At 56.3% G+C, this 15,876-nt stretch overlaps 3 protein-coding genes across 3 annotated transcripts; 2 read left to right on the plus strand and 1 right to left on the minus strand.

Annotated features, from left to right (window-relative positions):
- Window positions 1–77: 77 nt before the first annotated feature.
- Window positions 78–9,144, plus strand: LOC34619119 (chaperone protein ClpB 2). The gene is made up of 16 exons (XM_026337074.1): window positions 78–279; window positions 579–781; window positions 1,052–1,216; window positions 1,682–1,955; window positions 2,648–2,808; window positions 3,097–3,207; window positions 3,395–3,528; window positions 3,700–3,934; window positions 4,443–4,607; window positions 5,094–5,303; window positions 5,507–5,654; window positions 6,004–6,163; window positions 6,653–6,839; window positions 7,498–7,585; window positions 8,047–8,158; window positions 8,637–9,144. Exons 1-16 carry the CDS (start codon window positions 78–80, stop codon window positions 9,142–9,144), a joined length of 3,063 nt encoding a protein of 1,020 aa, XP_026192859.1.
- A 1,093-nt stretch (window positions 9,145–10,237) lies between these two features.
- On the minus strand, window positions 10,238–12,734 carry LOC34619120. The gene is made up of 4 exons (XM_026337075.1): window positions 12,066–12,734; window positions 11,092–11,806; window positions 10,673–10,833; window positions 10,238–10,513 (listed from the first exon to the last, which is right to left on the minus strand). The coding sequence occupies exons 1-4, from the start codon at window positions 12,732–12,734 to the stop codon at window positions 10,238–10,240; spliced, it is 1,821 nt and encodes a 606-aa protein (XP_026192860.1).
- Window positions 12,735–13,804: 1,070 nt separating this feature from the next.
- Window positions 13,805–15,668, plus strand: LOC34619121 (mediator of RNA polymerase II transcription subunit 15). The gene is made up of 5 exons (XM_026337076.1): window positions 13,805–13,873; window positions 14,110–14,425; window positions 14,480–14,697; window positions 14,815–15,179; window positions 15,467–15,668. Exons 1-5 carry the CDS (start codon window positions 13,805–13,807, stop codon window positions 15,666–15,668), a joined length of 1,170 nt encoding a protein of 389 aa, XP_026192861.1.
- Window positions 15,669–15,876: the final 208 nt, after the last annotated feature.

Genomic DNA, 15,876 nt, shown 5'->3' on the forward strand with positions numbered 1-15,876 from the left:
GCAGGGGCGGGGGGCCCCTGGACGCCTCCTTCCTTGGAGGGGGGGGGCCCCTAGGCCGGGGCGGCTGGTATGGCTGCATGTGGAGAAACTTTCGAGAGGAGCGGTCCAGTGGATTTCCAAGGTCCCCTAGGGGCCCCCTTGCCCTTCAGGCTGCAGATGACGGCCTTGTTTTAGACGCCAGCGACTACACCGAAAAGGCGTGGGAGGCGATGGGGGCCCTTGGATCTATTGCCGATAAGCACGAATCGGCGTATGTCGAGGCCGAGATGCTGCTCCTAGGTGTGTCCTTTTTTCCAGAGAAGCTTAGCCCCTAGTACAGAAGGGAGTGCATGCAGATTAGGGCCTGCCTTCCAGGAGTTCATTTTTCCTGCTGCGCTTTTTCGCGTGGATTGCGAGAAAGCCGCAGTATTCGGGCTTGCACGGCGCTGGAAGGGACGCTGCAGTGGCGCGCAGCTGGTGGGCTGTGTTGGCTTGTCGCGTCTGAGAGGTGGTGCTGGCAGAGCCTCAGCGAAAGGCAGCGGGGAGGCAGGGGGCTAACATTCTTGGCACTACCTCGCGTAGCGTGTATGTGCATGCAGCCCTTCTCCAGGACGGCCCCGAGGGCCTGGCATACAGAGTGCTCACGCGGGCAGGAGTTTCCGTCGAGCAGCTCACGGATGAAGTTCAGAGGCATTTAGAGAGGCAGCCACGGATGGCTCTGGGGTTCGGCGACCAGAAGGTCTTGGGGAGAGGCCTCCAGCAAGTTCTTGCGTCGGCTCAGAGGTTCAAGAGGGAATTTAGAGTGAGGCTTCCTCTGCAGCGAGAGTGTGGTGCATACATGTGTGTGTATGTGAGACTTGGGGGCGAGGAAGTAGCGTGGAAGAAGTTTGATTCGGGAGCGTCCTGTGCAGGGTCGGTCGAGCATCCGCACCGTAGCGAGGCTTTGGCTTTGACAGGGCACACGCATTTCTTGGGAATTTCTCCGCGCGCTGTCAGCAGGCCCCTGCGGCGGGTGTGCTGGGGCACGTCTTACGGCGTCTGCTGTATGGTGAGTTCTTTTGAACTTTGTCAGGACGAGTACCTCTCCGTAGAGCATTTGCTGCTGGGGTTGGCGGCCGAGGACGCAAAGTTCCTTCGGCCTGCGCTGCAACGCCAAGGCGTAAGTTTTAACAAGATTAAGGATGCGGTAGTTGAAGTTCGCGGGAAGAAACGAGTGGACACGAAAAATCCCGAAATGGTGAGGTTCATTCTCATACCTTAACTGTCGCGGGAGGCTGCGCTTTCCCCCATCTATTACTTTTCTTATCACCCTTTCCTCCTGCTTCTCTTCCTTTCCTCCTTCTTATCTTCCTTTCCTCCTTTTTATCTTCCTTTCCTCCTTCTTCTCTTCCTTTCCTCCTGCTTCTCTTCCTTTCCTCCTTTTTATCTTCCTTTCCTCCTTCTTATCTCCCTCTTCCCCTTCTTATCTCCCTCTCCTCCTTCTTATCTTCCTTTCCTCCTTCTTATCTCCCTCTTCCCCTTCTTATCTCCCTCTTCTATAGGACAGACACGTTTGGATGTGCCTCCCCGGAAGCCCGAGATGCAAAAGCATCTCATGAGAAGAGGAAGCGGCAGCGTGTGCATCCCGATGCTCTTTAAAGGAAAAATCGCTGGGAATGCTGCATGTGGACGCGCTGATGTGTGTTGGCTGTCCCTTCTTTAGGCGTATCAAGCGTTGGAAAGGTATTCCAAGGACCTCACGAGCGAGGCTCGTGCAGGCAAGCTGGATCCGGTGATAGGAAGGGATGACGAGATTCGCCGCACGATCCAAATCCTCTCGAGACGAACCAAGAATAACCCGATTCTCCTTGGCGATCCTGGAGTTGGCAAAACGGCCATTGTGGAGGGACTCGCTCAACGGATCGTGTCGGGGGATGTTCCGGATTCGCTGAAAGGCAGACGTGTTCTCGCCTTGGACATGGGCGCTCTGGTAGCAGGTATGCATCGGTGGGTGGGTGTTTTTGTATATGTGTATGTGTGTTTTTCGGTATATGTATATGTGTGTTTATGTGTATGTGTATATGTGTGTTTTTCTGTACATGTACATGTGTGTTTATGTGTATGTGTATGTGTGCGTTTATGTGTATGTGTTTCTGTGTGTGTGTTTATGTGTATTCGTATGTGTATGTGTGTTTCTGTATGTGTAGATGTGTTTCTGTGTGTGTGTTTATGTGTGTTTGTGTGTATTCGTATGTGTATGTGTGTTTATGTGTATGTTTATGTATATGCACGTTTATGTATGTATATGTGTGTTTCTGTATGTGTGTGTGTATATGTGTACGTGATTGTGTGCATGCACGCATGCACACATAATGTGAATCCCATCATGCTGCGGCTCCCCCCTACTGCCTAGGTGTGCCTAAAGTACCTCTTTCTCTCCGTCTCTGTTTGTTCACGAGCTGTTCTGCTTCGCTTTTTGCTGCCCGTAAACACGAGCAGCAACACAAGCAGGAAGAGCCCGAAGCAGCTGGCTAGCCGTGTACCCAACCGAACCTGCCGGGAGGCGCGCGTTGGTTGGCGGGGAGGCGTAGCGAGGGGCAAACAGCAGCAGCTGCCGTATGTCGTTCTTCGCTTTCTCTCCTAGGCAGCACATGCGTTCGTGTCTGGGGTGGGGGTACTGTGTAATCAGGGTCAAAGTATCGCGGGGAGTTCGAGGAGCGTCTGAAGGCCGTCTTGAAGGACGTCCAAGACTCGGAAGGGGACGTCGTGCTCTTCATTGACGAGATTCACACGGTTGTCGGAGCGGGGGCCTCGTCTGAGGGTGCGATGGATGCGGGAAATTTACTCAAGGTAGGAGCTGCGGATTGGCGTCGTGTGCTGCCTTGCCTTCTCTTGCCCTCTTCCGTCTGTCTTTGACTCGAGGAAAGCCGGCTATTAGTACACAGGGGGGCTGCTGCAGATTTGAAAGCCGTTCGGAATTCGAGGCCTTCTCGATTTCGCTTTCTCCCTGCGTGGTGGCAAGAGAGAGAGAGGTCTGTAGGAGGAGTAGGAGGCGGGGGTGGGGTCTCTGCGTGCTGAGCGAACGCAGTGTATGCTAGGCATGTCTGCGGCATGCAACTCTGCCTTCGTTCCCTGCAGCCTCTGTTGGCTCGGGGGGAGCTGCGCTGTATTGGAGCCACGACAACGCAAGAATACCGGCAGCACATGGAAAAAGACAAGGCCCTCGAGCGCCGCTTCCAAAGAGTTCTTGTCCGTTGTCACAGAGTGGCAGCTGTCAAGGGCTGCTCGTAGACTCGCGGATTTCGCACAGAACGTCCCCCCTTCTCCCCTTCGTCAGGCAGCACAAAAAGGCTAAAGCAGGAGGTGTAGCTAGCTAACAGGACAGACAGCTGAGAGGAGCACTTCCCCTGCGTCTGCTGTGCTGCTTTCATGCCAGGTCGAGGAGCCTCAGGTCGAAGCTACGGTTAGCATCCTGAGGGGTCTCAAGGAGCGGTACGAGGTGCATCATGGCGTCCGCATTTTAGACTCAGCCCTTGTGGAAGCTGCCCACCTCGCAAGTCGTTACATAACGTATGCCAACGCCACTGCTGCTGCTGCTGCTGCTGCTTGTAGACGAACAAAGAGAGAAAGCCGCTCTCTGCTGGTCAATGCTGCCATTTCCGCCCTGTATTCTTCTTTGCCGCCGTCGCGGTCTCTTGCTGGAATCTCTACCCTCATGCACGCGTGTACTGCTGCTCGCAGAGATCGGTTCCTTCCGGACAAGGCAATCGATCTTGTCGACGAAGCCGCCGCACGTCTGAAGATCCAAGTCAGCAGCAAGCCCATCCAGCTCGATCGCATGGATCGCCTTTTGCTGCAACTCGAGATGGAGCGCATCTCGATTCTGGGAGATGGGAAGACAAGGGAGCTTGATGAACAAGAGCGTCTAAGGCTCAGGGCAGTAGAAAGCCAAATCGAGAAACTCCAAGCGCAACAGGTGACTTTTTTTACCCACAAAATGTTGACTGCTCTTCCTGCTAGGTCCTGCAAACTGCATCTCAGATGTCGGCCTTCCCGCGCCCTTCTATGTACTGGCTGCATTGTGCAAGTCGCATGTGCATCTAGCGGCAATGGTCTTTCCGCGCGAGTGCGGCGTCTGCCGTTATGTGTGTGTGTACGTGTGTACGTGTGTGTGTACGTGTCTCTCTCTCTTTCTCTATGTGTGTTGGTTTGGCCCTGCCATGCGTCTCCCACGCATCTTGTCAGGATTTTTGTGAACGTATTTCCGCGCGTGCTTCCCTGAATTCGTGTGCAGTTCTCCAGTTGCTTCCACGTGTTGGCTGGTGTATTGTTTGGATTGGTTGTTGAGCGTTTGCAAAAGCACATAGACGTGTGCTGCCCGCGTAGCTGCCTCCCATGGAAGGATGCGCTGGGGCTGCGGCTGTGAGACATGCGTGCATGCGACTTTGCGTGTGTCTTTTTCTGCTGTATGCGGGATGCTGCAGGCCACTCTGACAGACGCTTGGACCAAGGAGAAAAGTCAAGTAGATGCCATTAGGGCCGTCAAGGAGAGGATTGATGTCGTCAAGGTGGAAGTTGAAAAGGCAGAGAGAGACTTTGACCTCAACAGGGCTGCAGAGCTGCGCTTCGAAACTCTCCCTGACCTGGAGGTAATGCTTTCGTGCAGTACGTACAGCTTGCGGTGCTCTCTTCATGCAGCTGCTTAGAGGGCCTACCGGCTAGGAGGGCGAGGGGGCGACAGGTGGTGGAACTGTTGCAGTCAGTAGGGGTGTGCTCCTGCTGCGCTAGGAAGGAGGGCCCTATATATATACATATACATATATATACGTCAAGGAAGCGTGACGCTCCTCGAGCATTGTTGCCTATGGTGCACCCATGGCGCTCGTTCACCGCATTACATGAAGCCAACTGAGAATTGTCGAGACGTGTTTGCTTGCTGGCCAGCCGTGTCCGTGTCCGTGTACGTACACACGCTGATATATGTGTGTGAGTAATGTGTGTATGAATATGTTAACGTATGTGCAGGGTCGCCCTATATATATATATATGTATGCATGTATGTATGCGTACTAAAAGCATAATATATATACATATATACATGAATGTGTGTGTGTATGTGCTTGGGGGTGCTACAGCGGCAGCTCACCGAGGCGGAGAAACAGTATAAGGAGGCTCATGCAGAGGGTCGCCGGCTGCTGCGGGACGAAGTGACGGCGGATGACATTGCAGGGGTAGTTGCTGTGTGGACGGGCATACCGTTGACGCGTTTGAAGCAGTCGGAAAAGCAGAAGCTGTTGACGCTTGAAGACACGCTGCATGAGCGAGTCGTGGCACAGGACAAGGCGGTGTGTTTTCTGCGGCATGGCAGGTGTCATCCTGCTTCGATTGGCAACGTGTTTAACAGCCGGGCAGCACAGGGGGAAGAGAGAGGCTGGGGTGGGCTGGTATGGATTTGCCGCTTAGGATGACGGCGCTGCATGCATGGGAAGCCCACCACGCATGTTGTTGTGAGCCTTTTTCTTTCGCCACCCTTTCCTTGTCCTTGCAGGTAGCAGCCGTCGCCAATGCCATCCAGAGGTCGCGCGCTGGACTTAACGACCCCAACCGACCAATTGCGTCCCTCTTCTTCCTTGGTCCTACCGGCGTTGGGAAGACGGAGCTTTGCAGGGCCTTGGCAGAGTCTCTCTTTGCCTCAGGTACGCGCGAAGCGAGCTATTGAGGCTTTTTCTTTTTCGAGAGAGAGAGAGAGAGGCTCACATGTAGGGGGTGTCACGGGGAACTGGAAAGACGGCGGGCAAGAGAGTGTGTCTCTCCTTGTCGCTCCCTCTCTGCGTTGCTGGCCCTCTGCATGCACACTGCCTCTGACGCACTTCTCGCAAGATTTTCCGTTCTGTCTGAAGGCCTCATGAGGCCTCAGCAGGAGCAACGGCACCTCAGAGGCAGCAGCAGCAAACCCTCTAGGGTGTGGCAGACCGCAAGGGGGGAGGAGAACTGTGTGTGTCTGCCGCTTCCTCTGCGTGTGCATGCATGTCTGTAAATCTTCAGAAGATGCCATTGTACGGATCAACATGAGCGAATATATGGAGAGGCACAGCGTCTCGCGGCTCATAGGAGCTCCCCCTGGTTACATTGGCTTTGAGCAAGGGGGGCAGCTCACGGACGCGGTGCGCAAGAAGCCCTACTCAGTCATCCTCTTCGATGAAATGTAGGACTGCACACGCAAAACCATCATGAAGAATAGGGCCTTGAGAATCTGTCTTTCTCCGCACAGCCATGCAGGCCGTTTTGCGGAGAGGAGAGGGAGAGGGAGGGCAAGGGGGGAAAACGACACGCGTGTTACCGTTCTGTTGCCTATACCCCACCCCTCTAAGTGACGGCAGATCCACCTTTCTGGAGGGTAGCGCAGCAACATCAGTTTCTTGTTTGTCCCTTCTTCTCTCGCGCTTTAATGCGCGCACGTGGCAGCACGTACGCCTGTATGTATGTGCATGCATCTCTGCATTTATGGTATGAAGTGACTTTCACGCCACCCCGCTTTGCGCTCTGCGGCCTCTGTGTGTATGTCTGCATGCGTGGCTTCGGTACTCACCGCGTGCCTCTCTGCTCTCCCTGGGAGCGTGCTGGCTGAACCCTGCTTGTCGAAGGAGCGACCATTTACCCTTTATGCGTTTTCTGCTGCACATGTGGACGTCAGGGAAAAGGCACATCCGGAGATCTTCAATGTGTTGCTGCAACTCCTTGACGAGGGCCGCCTGACAGACGGCAAGGGCAACGCCGTCAACTTCAGGAACTGCGTTGTCATCTTTACGTCCAACTTGGGTGCTGATGCACTCTTGGAGAGTGCAGGAGACCCCAGCAAGAGACAAGAAGTCGAAAAGTCTGTAACACGCGCACAAACGCGCCCACAGTAGGGGTCCCCGTGGGTGTTGTTGTTACATGGCTGCTCGTGGAAGGATGCTGAAGGAGGAGGGGGGTTTGAAAGATTGAAAAGTTGAGAGGCGATGTTCATCGAGGCCTCCATCTGGAGGCCTGTATATACATATACACTTGCAGTTGGGTGTGTTGTGTTGTGCCGTGGGAAGCTGTTTTATTTTTTCACGAGCCGCTCCTCCTTAAAATGGTACATGCAGCTGTAATGATGTGGCTTGGATTCGCGTGCAAAGCATGCACACACGTCTGTTTGCACGCCTGAATGCCGAGGATGAAGCAAAAGAGGCCCTACGAAAAATGCAGGGATGCGCAAGCCAGAGCGCTCTCCTTCAGGAGGGCCCTTGTACGGCAATGACGCGGAAAAGGCGAATCTGAGGCCGATAAAAGGAGACCTTGCTGCGGGGCAGGGGGGCGTTAGGGCATGTGGGGGCGTTGGGGGGTGAAAGCGGCGTTTTTTGTGGTGTTTTGCTGGAAAGGGTATCTGAAGACGGGTTGCGTTTACCATGGATAAAACCCACACAAATGCTGCCGCGTGAGTCGCTGCATGTTGGTGGTTTGAGTGCTGCTGCCGTTGCTCCTGCGTGTGCCTTTCGTTTTTGAATCAGGAAGGTCATGCAGACGGCGCGGGATACACTGCGCCCCGAGTTTTACAATCGCATTGACGAGTTTGTCGTGTTTGATACCCTCACCATGCAACGTAAGGTGCTGGAAGGGCAGCGAGCCAAAATGGGATACAGCTTCCCCGCGTCTATCTGAAGATTTTTGCATGCCGAGAGGGGCAATGGCCACGCAGTTCTCCCTGCAAGCTGCGGGAGTGGAGAGGGGGCTTCGAGTGCTGCTCTGGCAGTGTGTGGTGGCTGTCGCTCTCTCTGCACTGAGCGGAGACGTGCATCTGCTGGTGGCCTTATGGTTCGATTTGCATGGACACGAAGAATTTCCATGATAATCCGTTCGTGCTTCTGCACGTTCACAGATTTGCATGCTTTGTCGATGGGGGGCGCCTTCTAGGTCGTAAAGCGTCTATCCGGTGTATCGGTGCGGGGCATGCGTCGAAGACGTCAGGAAGTTTTCCGCCATTGCGACACACGTAGGGCGCATTGTGCCTGTGATGGAAGCATTGGGAAGGGGTGGGGAGGTGTTCGGGGGTTTTCTTCTCAGAGATTAAGGAGGTCGTGCGCATTGAGATGGAACGTGTAGCGGATCGGCTGGCAGAGAAGAAGGTTAAGCTCAAAGTGGAAGAATCGGCGCTTACGCATTTAGCCGACACCGGGTTAGTTCGAAGGCTAATGAGAGGGCTGAAAAGCGCGAGCGCTCTACGAGTGCTACTGCGTTGTCGCCCACTGCATTTCCAGCTGTGCAGGCGCGTGCTGTGTCTCGCTGGCTGGGGGCGAGAAGGGGGGAGAAGGGAGTGGTGGCAGAACTCTCTGGTTGAATCGTAAAGCAGCACCTTACAAGGGCGGAAAAGGGGGGGAGGGGCCCCCTTCCAAGTGTGTTTTGGAATTCGAGGCGCTTCAGGCCTCCTCTCACCCCACAGCGCTAGCGTCAAGTGTGACACAGCGCATGCATGCATTGTATGCAGACAGTCCAGTTGCTTCAGTGTGATGGAGGGGCATGCGTGTGGACGTGTGTGTGCCGCGTGCCTTGCGCGTGCGTCTGGATGTGGTGGTGCGTATCTTGGTTGGGAGTCTACGCTTGCGTGTTTCTCTAACTTTTTTCCCTCGTTGCCTGCCCCGCACTGCTTTTCGCAGGTACGATCCGGCGTACGGAGCGCGGCCCCTCAAGCGGCTGATTCAGCGGTTGGTGGAAACACGCATTGCCCAGCTGCTGCTGCAAGGCGCCTTGCAGGAGCTCGACACCGTCACGCTGAAGAGCGAGAGCAACTCCCTCATCTTCCATGTTGTTTCCCACGAGACGGGCCTTGTCACCGAGTTCCCTGCAAGCACCACTCTGAATGCGCGCCACCTTCCCGCTGCTTCACCGTGCGCGAGCGCCGTGGAAGCCCCTAGCGGCAAGCCGTCGCAATCGTCTTCAGTCCCCGCTGCAGGGGGCAAGGCTGCGAAGGGAGCCGCTGCTCCCAAAGCCTCCTCGTCTCCTGCTGCGCCACAAGGCCCTCAGGCCATAGCCCAGCAGCCGCATGCGTTGGAAGGAACAGAGGAGCAGCCAGACAAAAACACACCCCCGGAGCTGCAAGGCGTTGCGCAGCCCGTCTCCCGCCCGCTCGCAACACCTGTGGCTAGCTCGCGCAAAGAAACGTAGCCTTTCAAAAGACAAGCGCTAGCCGGTCGCCTCACGCTGGCCTCGCTGCAACTTCTCTCGGTGCCTAGCTAGCCGAAGGCGGGAGGGCAGCGGCGCATATTTGCTTTTCTCGGCTGTAGGCTCAGCGCGTTCGATACGAACCCAGAACGCGCGGCAGAGCTCAGCGGGATCGGATGTTTACTCCCTCCTCCCTTCCCGTGCAGCTCGCTCTTCAGAGCGCTGCTGGACGGCGTCCTTGCAAAACGAGGGCGTTTCGACAGAACGAGCTAGCTAGCGACCTTTCCTGCGAGACGGGCTGCGCTACGCGGGCACTCGCCACCACGCGCAAGCAGCGCGCTAGCCTGTTTTGCGCGTCTCAAAAAGAGAGAAAGGGAGGGAGAAATGCTGCAGGAGGGGGAACGTCGGGGGGAGGAGCAGACCTGTCCCCTTCCTGCTAGCCGTTTCCCATGAGGACTCCGATGCCATTTGTAGACAAAAGTTGGGGTTATCTGTGGTGTCATGCGGGCACCCGCTGCTCTTGACTCTTTTCGTTGTTTTACACACTTAAGGCCATTGCTGTTAGCTCCCTGGGGAGCTCGCAATGCCCGCTAGGGAGAACTCGTGACCAACTCCGATAGAGCGAACAGAAGGCGAGTGCCTAAACGCATTTAGCGGCCACGCACTGTCTCACGCTACCTCGCCTCGGGAGCCTCCACCCGCAGCGCAACCCTTCCTTCCCGCTTCTTCCTCCCCTTCCCGTCCCCTTGCAAGCAGAACCCATGACGCGCTACGCCCTGCTTTTGGCTACACCTAAACTGCCGCTGCTGGTCTATGAGACCTTAGTAGGGCCTCCCCGTTCCGCAGAATAGCGGAGTGAGGAAGCCAAAAGACTTCAGTTCAGCAATAATCTGAAGCTGAAGCCTCCGTTCTCGGGGCGTCCGAGGGCACGAGCCGACGGCAGATGCTGCCCCCATTGCGATTTCTTTAGTCCCCATTCACGGCAGCAGAAACAAATCGCATGTCAGCCTTCAGTCAGCCACAGCTGCCGAGAGGCGCCACAGGCCACACAGGATGAGAGGAAGGAAGCAAGAGAACCCGTAAGGCTGTGTGTGATCTACGCAGCACCCGTGTTGAACGCAAGGAAGAGTCCGTCGTGCGCAAGCCGCACTTCTTGGATGCGACTCTCTCTCCCGTTCACTGCTCGATACATCTCTCTGTGTTGAGTCAACCACACCTGGAGGCGTCTATTGGTAAGGTTGTGCTCTAAACAACAATCCATTCCCACAAAAAGCAACCGTCGCGGCTGCAAGAGGACTCCAAGATCCAGCGCCTCCTGCAGCGAGAAATGCGCTGCATGCGGCCTCTCCCCTATGGCATCCACCACCATCACCTGCGTGCTCAAAAGACGCAACGCAGCCAGCACAACACGTGAAGGGGGCGCGAAAAGCGCAGGGCGATCCCCCCACTGGCAAACGCAATAACCGCAAAACGGGCAGGCAGAGGCGTCACCCGAGTCCACTCGGCAAAACAACAGAATGCTTGATCGCACCTCAGGCCTAGGAAGCTCGAGAAGACGCTGCAGCACTACCGCGGGGACCGCAGTCACATCCGAGAGAAGAAGGAATGGTTCCGCTCCCAAAGACATAAGGCCGAGGCAGACGTATGACCCCCCGTGATACACTGGGAAGGAGAAAATGGGTGTTCGTACACCTGCAGAGAGCCCCACACGCAAGCTGAGAGCGCACGAAGGCTTCTGCTGGCACAGCTAGCTGTAACACCCATGCCACGCAAGAGAAGGCCGGCAAGCAGCAAACAGACACCCGCAACGCAGTAAAAGAGACAGTAGTGGTAGCAGCCTCAGCGTGGCCTCTCCCGAAAAAATTTTCTAGAGCTCGCAAAACGCGAAGCACGCGCAAAAAATTCAGCAGGGGAGCACCACACTCAGCGCCGCTTTTGATTCTTTCTTACCCTGCAACTCCAAACGCGAGAACCCCCAATCGTCAACAACTCCCACCCTCACGGCAGCAGCAGCCGCTGCTGAGTCGTCGCACTGCTGCTGTTGCTGCTGCTGCAGGCCCTTCCCTGCGTTCGCTACTGCCGGAACTACGGTGTCTCTACACCCCAGAGGGCGCGGCACTCCTCCAGGGAGAGATGCAACTGCAGTTTGCATTGTTGCTGCCGCTGCGGCTGATACCTTTGCTGCAGCTTCCGCTGCAGCTGCAGGAGAAGCTGCAGACACCACCGTGTCATTCAGAATGTGAAAGTCTATGCACGCAACTTTACGCCTCAGCAGCAAGCGCCCCGTGTTCGTGAGCGCGAACTCCCCATCCTCCGTTTCCTTAACAATGCAATCGGATGCTTGACAAGCCGCCGCTGTTTGTGCTGCTGTTTGTGCTGTGACTTTGCTGCTGCCGCCGCTCCCGCGCTCTATGTAGGGGCGCAACAAGTAGGAGTAACTACGCGACACGGAAGCGAAAGTGCGTGCCCCCAGAAAGCAGCTAATCCATTCTTTCGGAGCATACCAGCGAGTGACTGCTCGCTCATCACGGGATCCTAAGGCTTCTCCGGCTGAAAGGCTGCGCAAGGTGAGGCGGTCGAAAGGTTGCATGTCTCGGAGATCGTCAAGGCCTCCCACAGCGTCCATGTGGTCGTGCGTAAGAAACACCGCATCTACGGAGCTTATCTGAGAAAAGGCAGAAAACAAAAACGGAGGTGTCAGCATGCAGCAGCACCCCCGTCACCTAGGCCTGGGGAGGGCATGGCGTACTATTACCACTCCGCGAAGCCGATCTTCCAACATCTCTCCCTCCCTCTCTCGCTGTCTCTTTCCCTCTCTGTGCTTTTTTAGTCCATCGCTCGCTGGCGGTGTGTATTGAAACGGCTGTGGCTCTCCAAGTCGAAAGCATGCAGCGAACGGAGCATTCGGAAACCCATCAAGTCACCTGAAAAGGGCAGCAAAATGATATGACTGAGTCTCTGAGCGTCTTCCCGCAGTCGATCAGAAGCCGTTTCTTCTCCACGGAGAGGAGCAGCGAGATGTTGCGCCTCCCATTGCGGTTGTTTGGATAGAGAAAGGCCTTGAGGCAGGTTGGGCAGGCAGCATTGCGAGCGTCCATTGCCTTCAACTCGAGATCTCTGAGATCCGAGGCGCTTAGGGTCGGTGTTTCATGTTCCCCTGTTGCAGCGTTTGTAGAGACGCCGTTGCATCCAGAGACTGCGGGATCGCTGGAGGCGCACAGCGCGGTCGGCTGTTTTGATGCAGCCTCGACCTGCAGCCGCTTGAGACGCTGTCTGTATTCAATGGCTTGCTGCTGCATCACGGGGAGAGCAGGTAGGACTGCCTCTCCGCGTGCAAAGCGGTAAAAGGGGTGGTGCGCGTCGGAGAACGCCAGCACGTGATTCAGCTGCGGAATCGAGGCCGAGCCTCCAGACCCCAAAAAGATCAAGCCAGATTCGACTCCACTGTTGCCGCTGATTGAGGGGTAAACTTCTTCAGGATCGGCGTCGCTGCTGTCGGCAGGAGGGACAGATCCATGTTCGCTGAGAAACCTGCAGACGTTTTCGTAGAGCGGGGAGACGCCCGCGACGTGATCTCTGTTTGAGAATTCCATTTTCCAGATAAACAACTACCGCGAAAGCTGCGGCTTTGTTGTTATCGTTGCTGCAGGTGATTTCTCCAGTAAGGGGGCTCTGGAAGCGCATACGCAGCAGGGGAGTGCAGGTTGCTGCTGCAACCACTGCTGTTGCTGGTGTGGGGTACCAACTGATAATGCCGTTGCAACTCTGTATCCCCGAACCCTAAGAAGCAGAGGTTGCAACAGCAGGGGGAAAAGCCGCTTCAAGCGTGGCAGCAGCGGCACCAACACCACGCGGAAAGGCAGGCGATAGAGGATGGAGCACTACCGGCACTCTGAGGCGCCGCTACCGGCGAAACGCGAAATGCCTAAAGCGAATTTCACCAAGTACAAGCGCGGGTAGAATACATTTGCAGCAGCAATGGAAGCAGCCGCAGCAGTTACCTGCGTGGCGGGCGTCTTGCAGGAGGCCTCACGCCTCACGCAGTCCAGCCGCAGCGGCTCGGTGAGCCTGGGTGTGTGATTTTGTGAGTGGCAGCAGCAGCCAGTAGTGAGGCAACTGCATGTCCTTGTAATACGACCTTTTCGAGATGCGCATCATCCGCTTACGAGAAACGATTGCAGCTGTCGGAGGAAGCAGCAGGTGTACATACACTGGACTTTATCGGCTGTCCCAACAGCAGCAGCAGCGGCGGCAACAGTCCGCCACCACGGCCGCTGCAGGGCTGCTTGTCTTTTGCTTTTTTCGTGAAAAGACAACTTATTTGGTTTTAAATTTATCGTTGTGACGACCTCCTTCGCGACGGACCTCCCAGGTCGCCGAATCCCGCTCCCACTTCTTCTCGGTAGACAACAACACCCAGTGGCACCGATAACTTGGGGGCCCTCAAGCCACTGACAGGGGCCCCCGGGGCCCCTCAAGCGACGCCTGGGAACGCTTGAAATGCTTTGGCTGCGGTCGCGCCAAGGGGACCGTAGAAGGGACGCATACAGCAGTGCGGTGGGGTCATCCGCATTTGCACACCTCCTAGCAGCGACACCGGTCGAAGCGAAGTGGCTACAGCAACAGAAGCATCGGGAGCATCAGAGCCCGTTGGCTTGGGAAGATGGAAGAGCTTAGGGGGGGCCTCGAAGAAAAAGGGCTCAAGCCTCCAGCCTTCAAGGCAGCTCACCAGGTGCGCCTAGTGTGTGGCATCGGGAGTATACGCGGCATTCGTGAAAGCTCTTGCTCCCACCTCTCTGAGTGTCCATCCACCTCTTTCTCGCTTTGTTCCTTCCTTGCGGCTCTCCTGGTGACGATTTGCGATGGTGATGGCAGTCTGTCTGGTCGCACCTGACCCCTCCCTCTCTCTCCGCCTAGAGCGCATGCCCGTTGGCTGCTCTGCCCCTCTATTTGTGCTGCCTGCAGCCTCTAGCAGCTGCGCTGCAGGATCTGCAGCACGAGCTTGCAGGGGTGATTCGTGCAAATCGATCTCTTACGGAGTCTCTCTCGAGGGCACGCCAGCGATTGCGCATATCCGAAGAGGGTCGGCTGCAACTCGCGGCAGATGTTTCGGTTCTCTGCACGCGTCTGCAGTCGACTCTTGCTGCCTTTGAAGAGAAGCACAAGGCGCTTCCTCCGCAGCCGTGCAGCAATGCAGAAGGGGTTGAGCAGTTGCTGCTGCTCGCCGACTTCCTGAGGCTCAAGCTGCACGTTGGGCTGCAGCAGCACTTGGACAGAGACAAGCGTGCAGCCGAGGCGTCGAATGGCGAAGGGGCCTCCGAAGAAAACTTTCCTGAAGCGCCACAAGTAGTGGAAGACGAACTCGTTCCCAAGGGGAACGCTTCACTTGCGCCAGCGGCAGAGCAGCAGGAGCAGCAGCCCCTTCCAGCCGAACGGCAAGATGAGCCGTACAATGAAGTCATGAGAGAAAATAAGCAGCTGCAGCAGCAGAACGACTTTTTAGCACAACAGGTGGCGAAGCTGCAGCAGCAGCAGCTGCTGCAGCAACAGCAGCTGCAACAGCTGCAGCAACAGCAACAGCGGCTGTTGCTGCCGTACGCGGAGAACGCCGCTTTTGGTAGTGCAACACAGCAGCGCATTCTGCCTGATGTGGCAGCCACGAATGGACTCGAGACGTCAAGTGTAGTCTCCGCTGAACCGTGGCGCTCTGCAGCCTCTGGTACTTCTGCTGCTCCGACGAGGCCCCTTGTGCAGCAGCAGCAGCAGAAGCCTCTAGCCCATGTGGATGTGCAAGGGGGCTCCGAATGGCTTGCTGGAAGCAGCAGCAACAGCAACAACAGCACGTTTCGCGAAACAACTCTGAGAGCGGCGCAAGGGTCGCTTGGCTCGTGGCAGCAGCAGCCGCTGCAGGAGGCCGCTTCTACTGCCCCCGACTCTAGGCGCAGGAGCTTCAACAAAGCCTCTCCTTCTACGCATGTGTCTGCTGGAGTACTGCCTATTGGATCGCCTATGGCCGCTCTCGACACGAGCAGCCGCAGGTGAGGAGCAGATCGATCGCCCACCCCTCTTAGGCCGCTCTTGGAACGCGAGGCTGACTGCTGCTGGTGCTCTGCTGCAGAGCCGCCTCGGCTTCTGTGCCTTGCCTATGGGCTACGCAGCATGCACTGGCGAACTGTTTTTGGTGCCCCTAAATTTGGTAGACAGCGCACGCCCTTGCAGTGCAGGTAGATTTTCCCTCTGGCCTCGACCTGCTGCTGTCTTCCTGATTATGTGTATGCGTGTATTGTGTGTATGCGTGTATTGTGTGTATGCGTGGATTTATCAGCTCCTCGTCTTACGATTCGGAGCTCTCCTCGTATCGCTCTTCAGAAGGAAGAGGCTCAACTACGGGCGTCCTCCCGCCTCCGCCTGTGCCCAGTCAGCTCAAGCGTCCTGCGTGTGTTCCTTGCATATCGACTTCTAAGGCAGGCACAGGCTCCTGGATGGGGGGCCTCAAGGAGCCTACAGAGTACCCGATCGGGAACTGAGGGGCCCCAGGGAAGCCCAGCCGCTTTTCACGGGGGCTTTGTAGAGGGGCGGGTGTAGAAGAGGGGGAGCCTATGGCTACACGTGGGGTCGCCATGTATGCAGCGCCACAAGCCAACACACGTGGGCTTGTCCACCTGGAAAAAAAAGGCTGCCCGCGCGTTGCTCCTGACCGCGTAGGCTTACTGCGATTAGGGCTCTAATAAGAGA

The sequence above is a fragment of the Cyclospora cayetanensis genome, unplaced genomic scaffold (genome assembly GCF_002999335.1).
Source record: "Cyclospora cayetanensis isolate NF1_C8 unplaced genomic scaffold, CcayRef3 CcayRef3_contig_162, whole genome shotgun sequence".
In the NCBI taxonomy this organism is placed as follows: domain Eukaryota; phylum Apicomplexa; class Conoidasida; order Eucoccidiorida; family Eimeriidae; genus Cyclospora; species Cyclospora cayetanensis.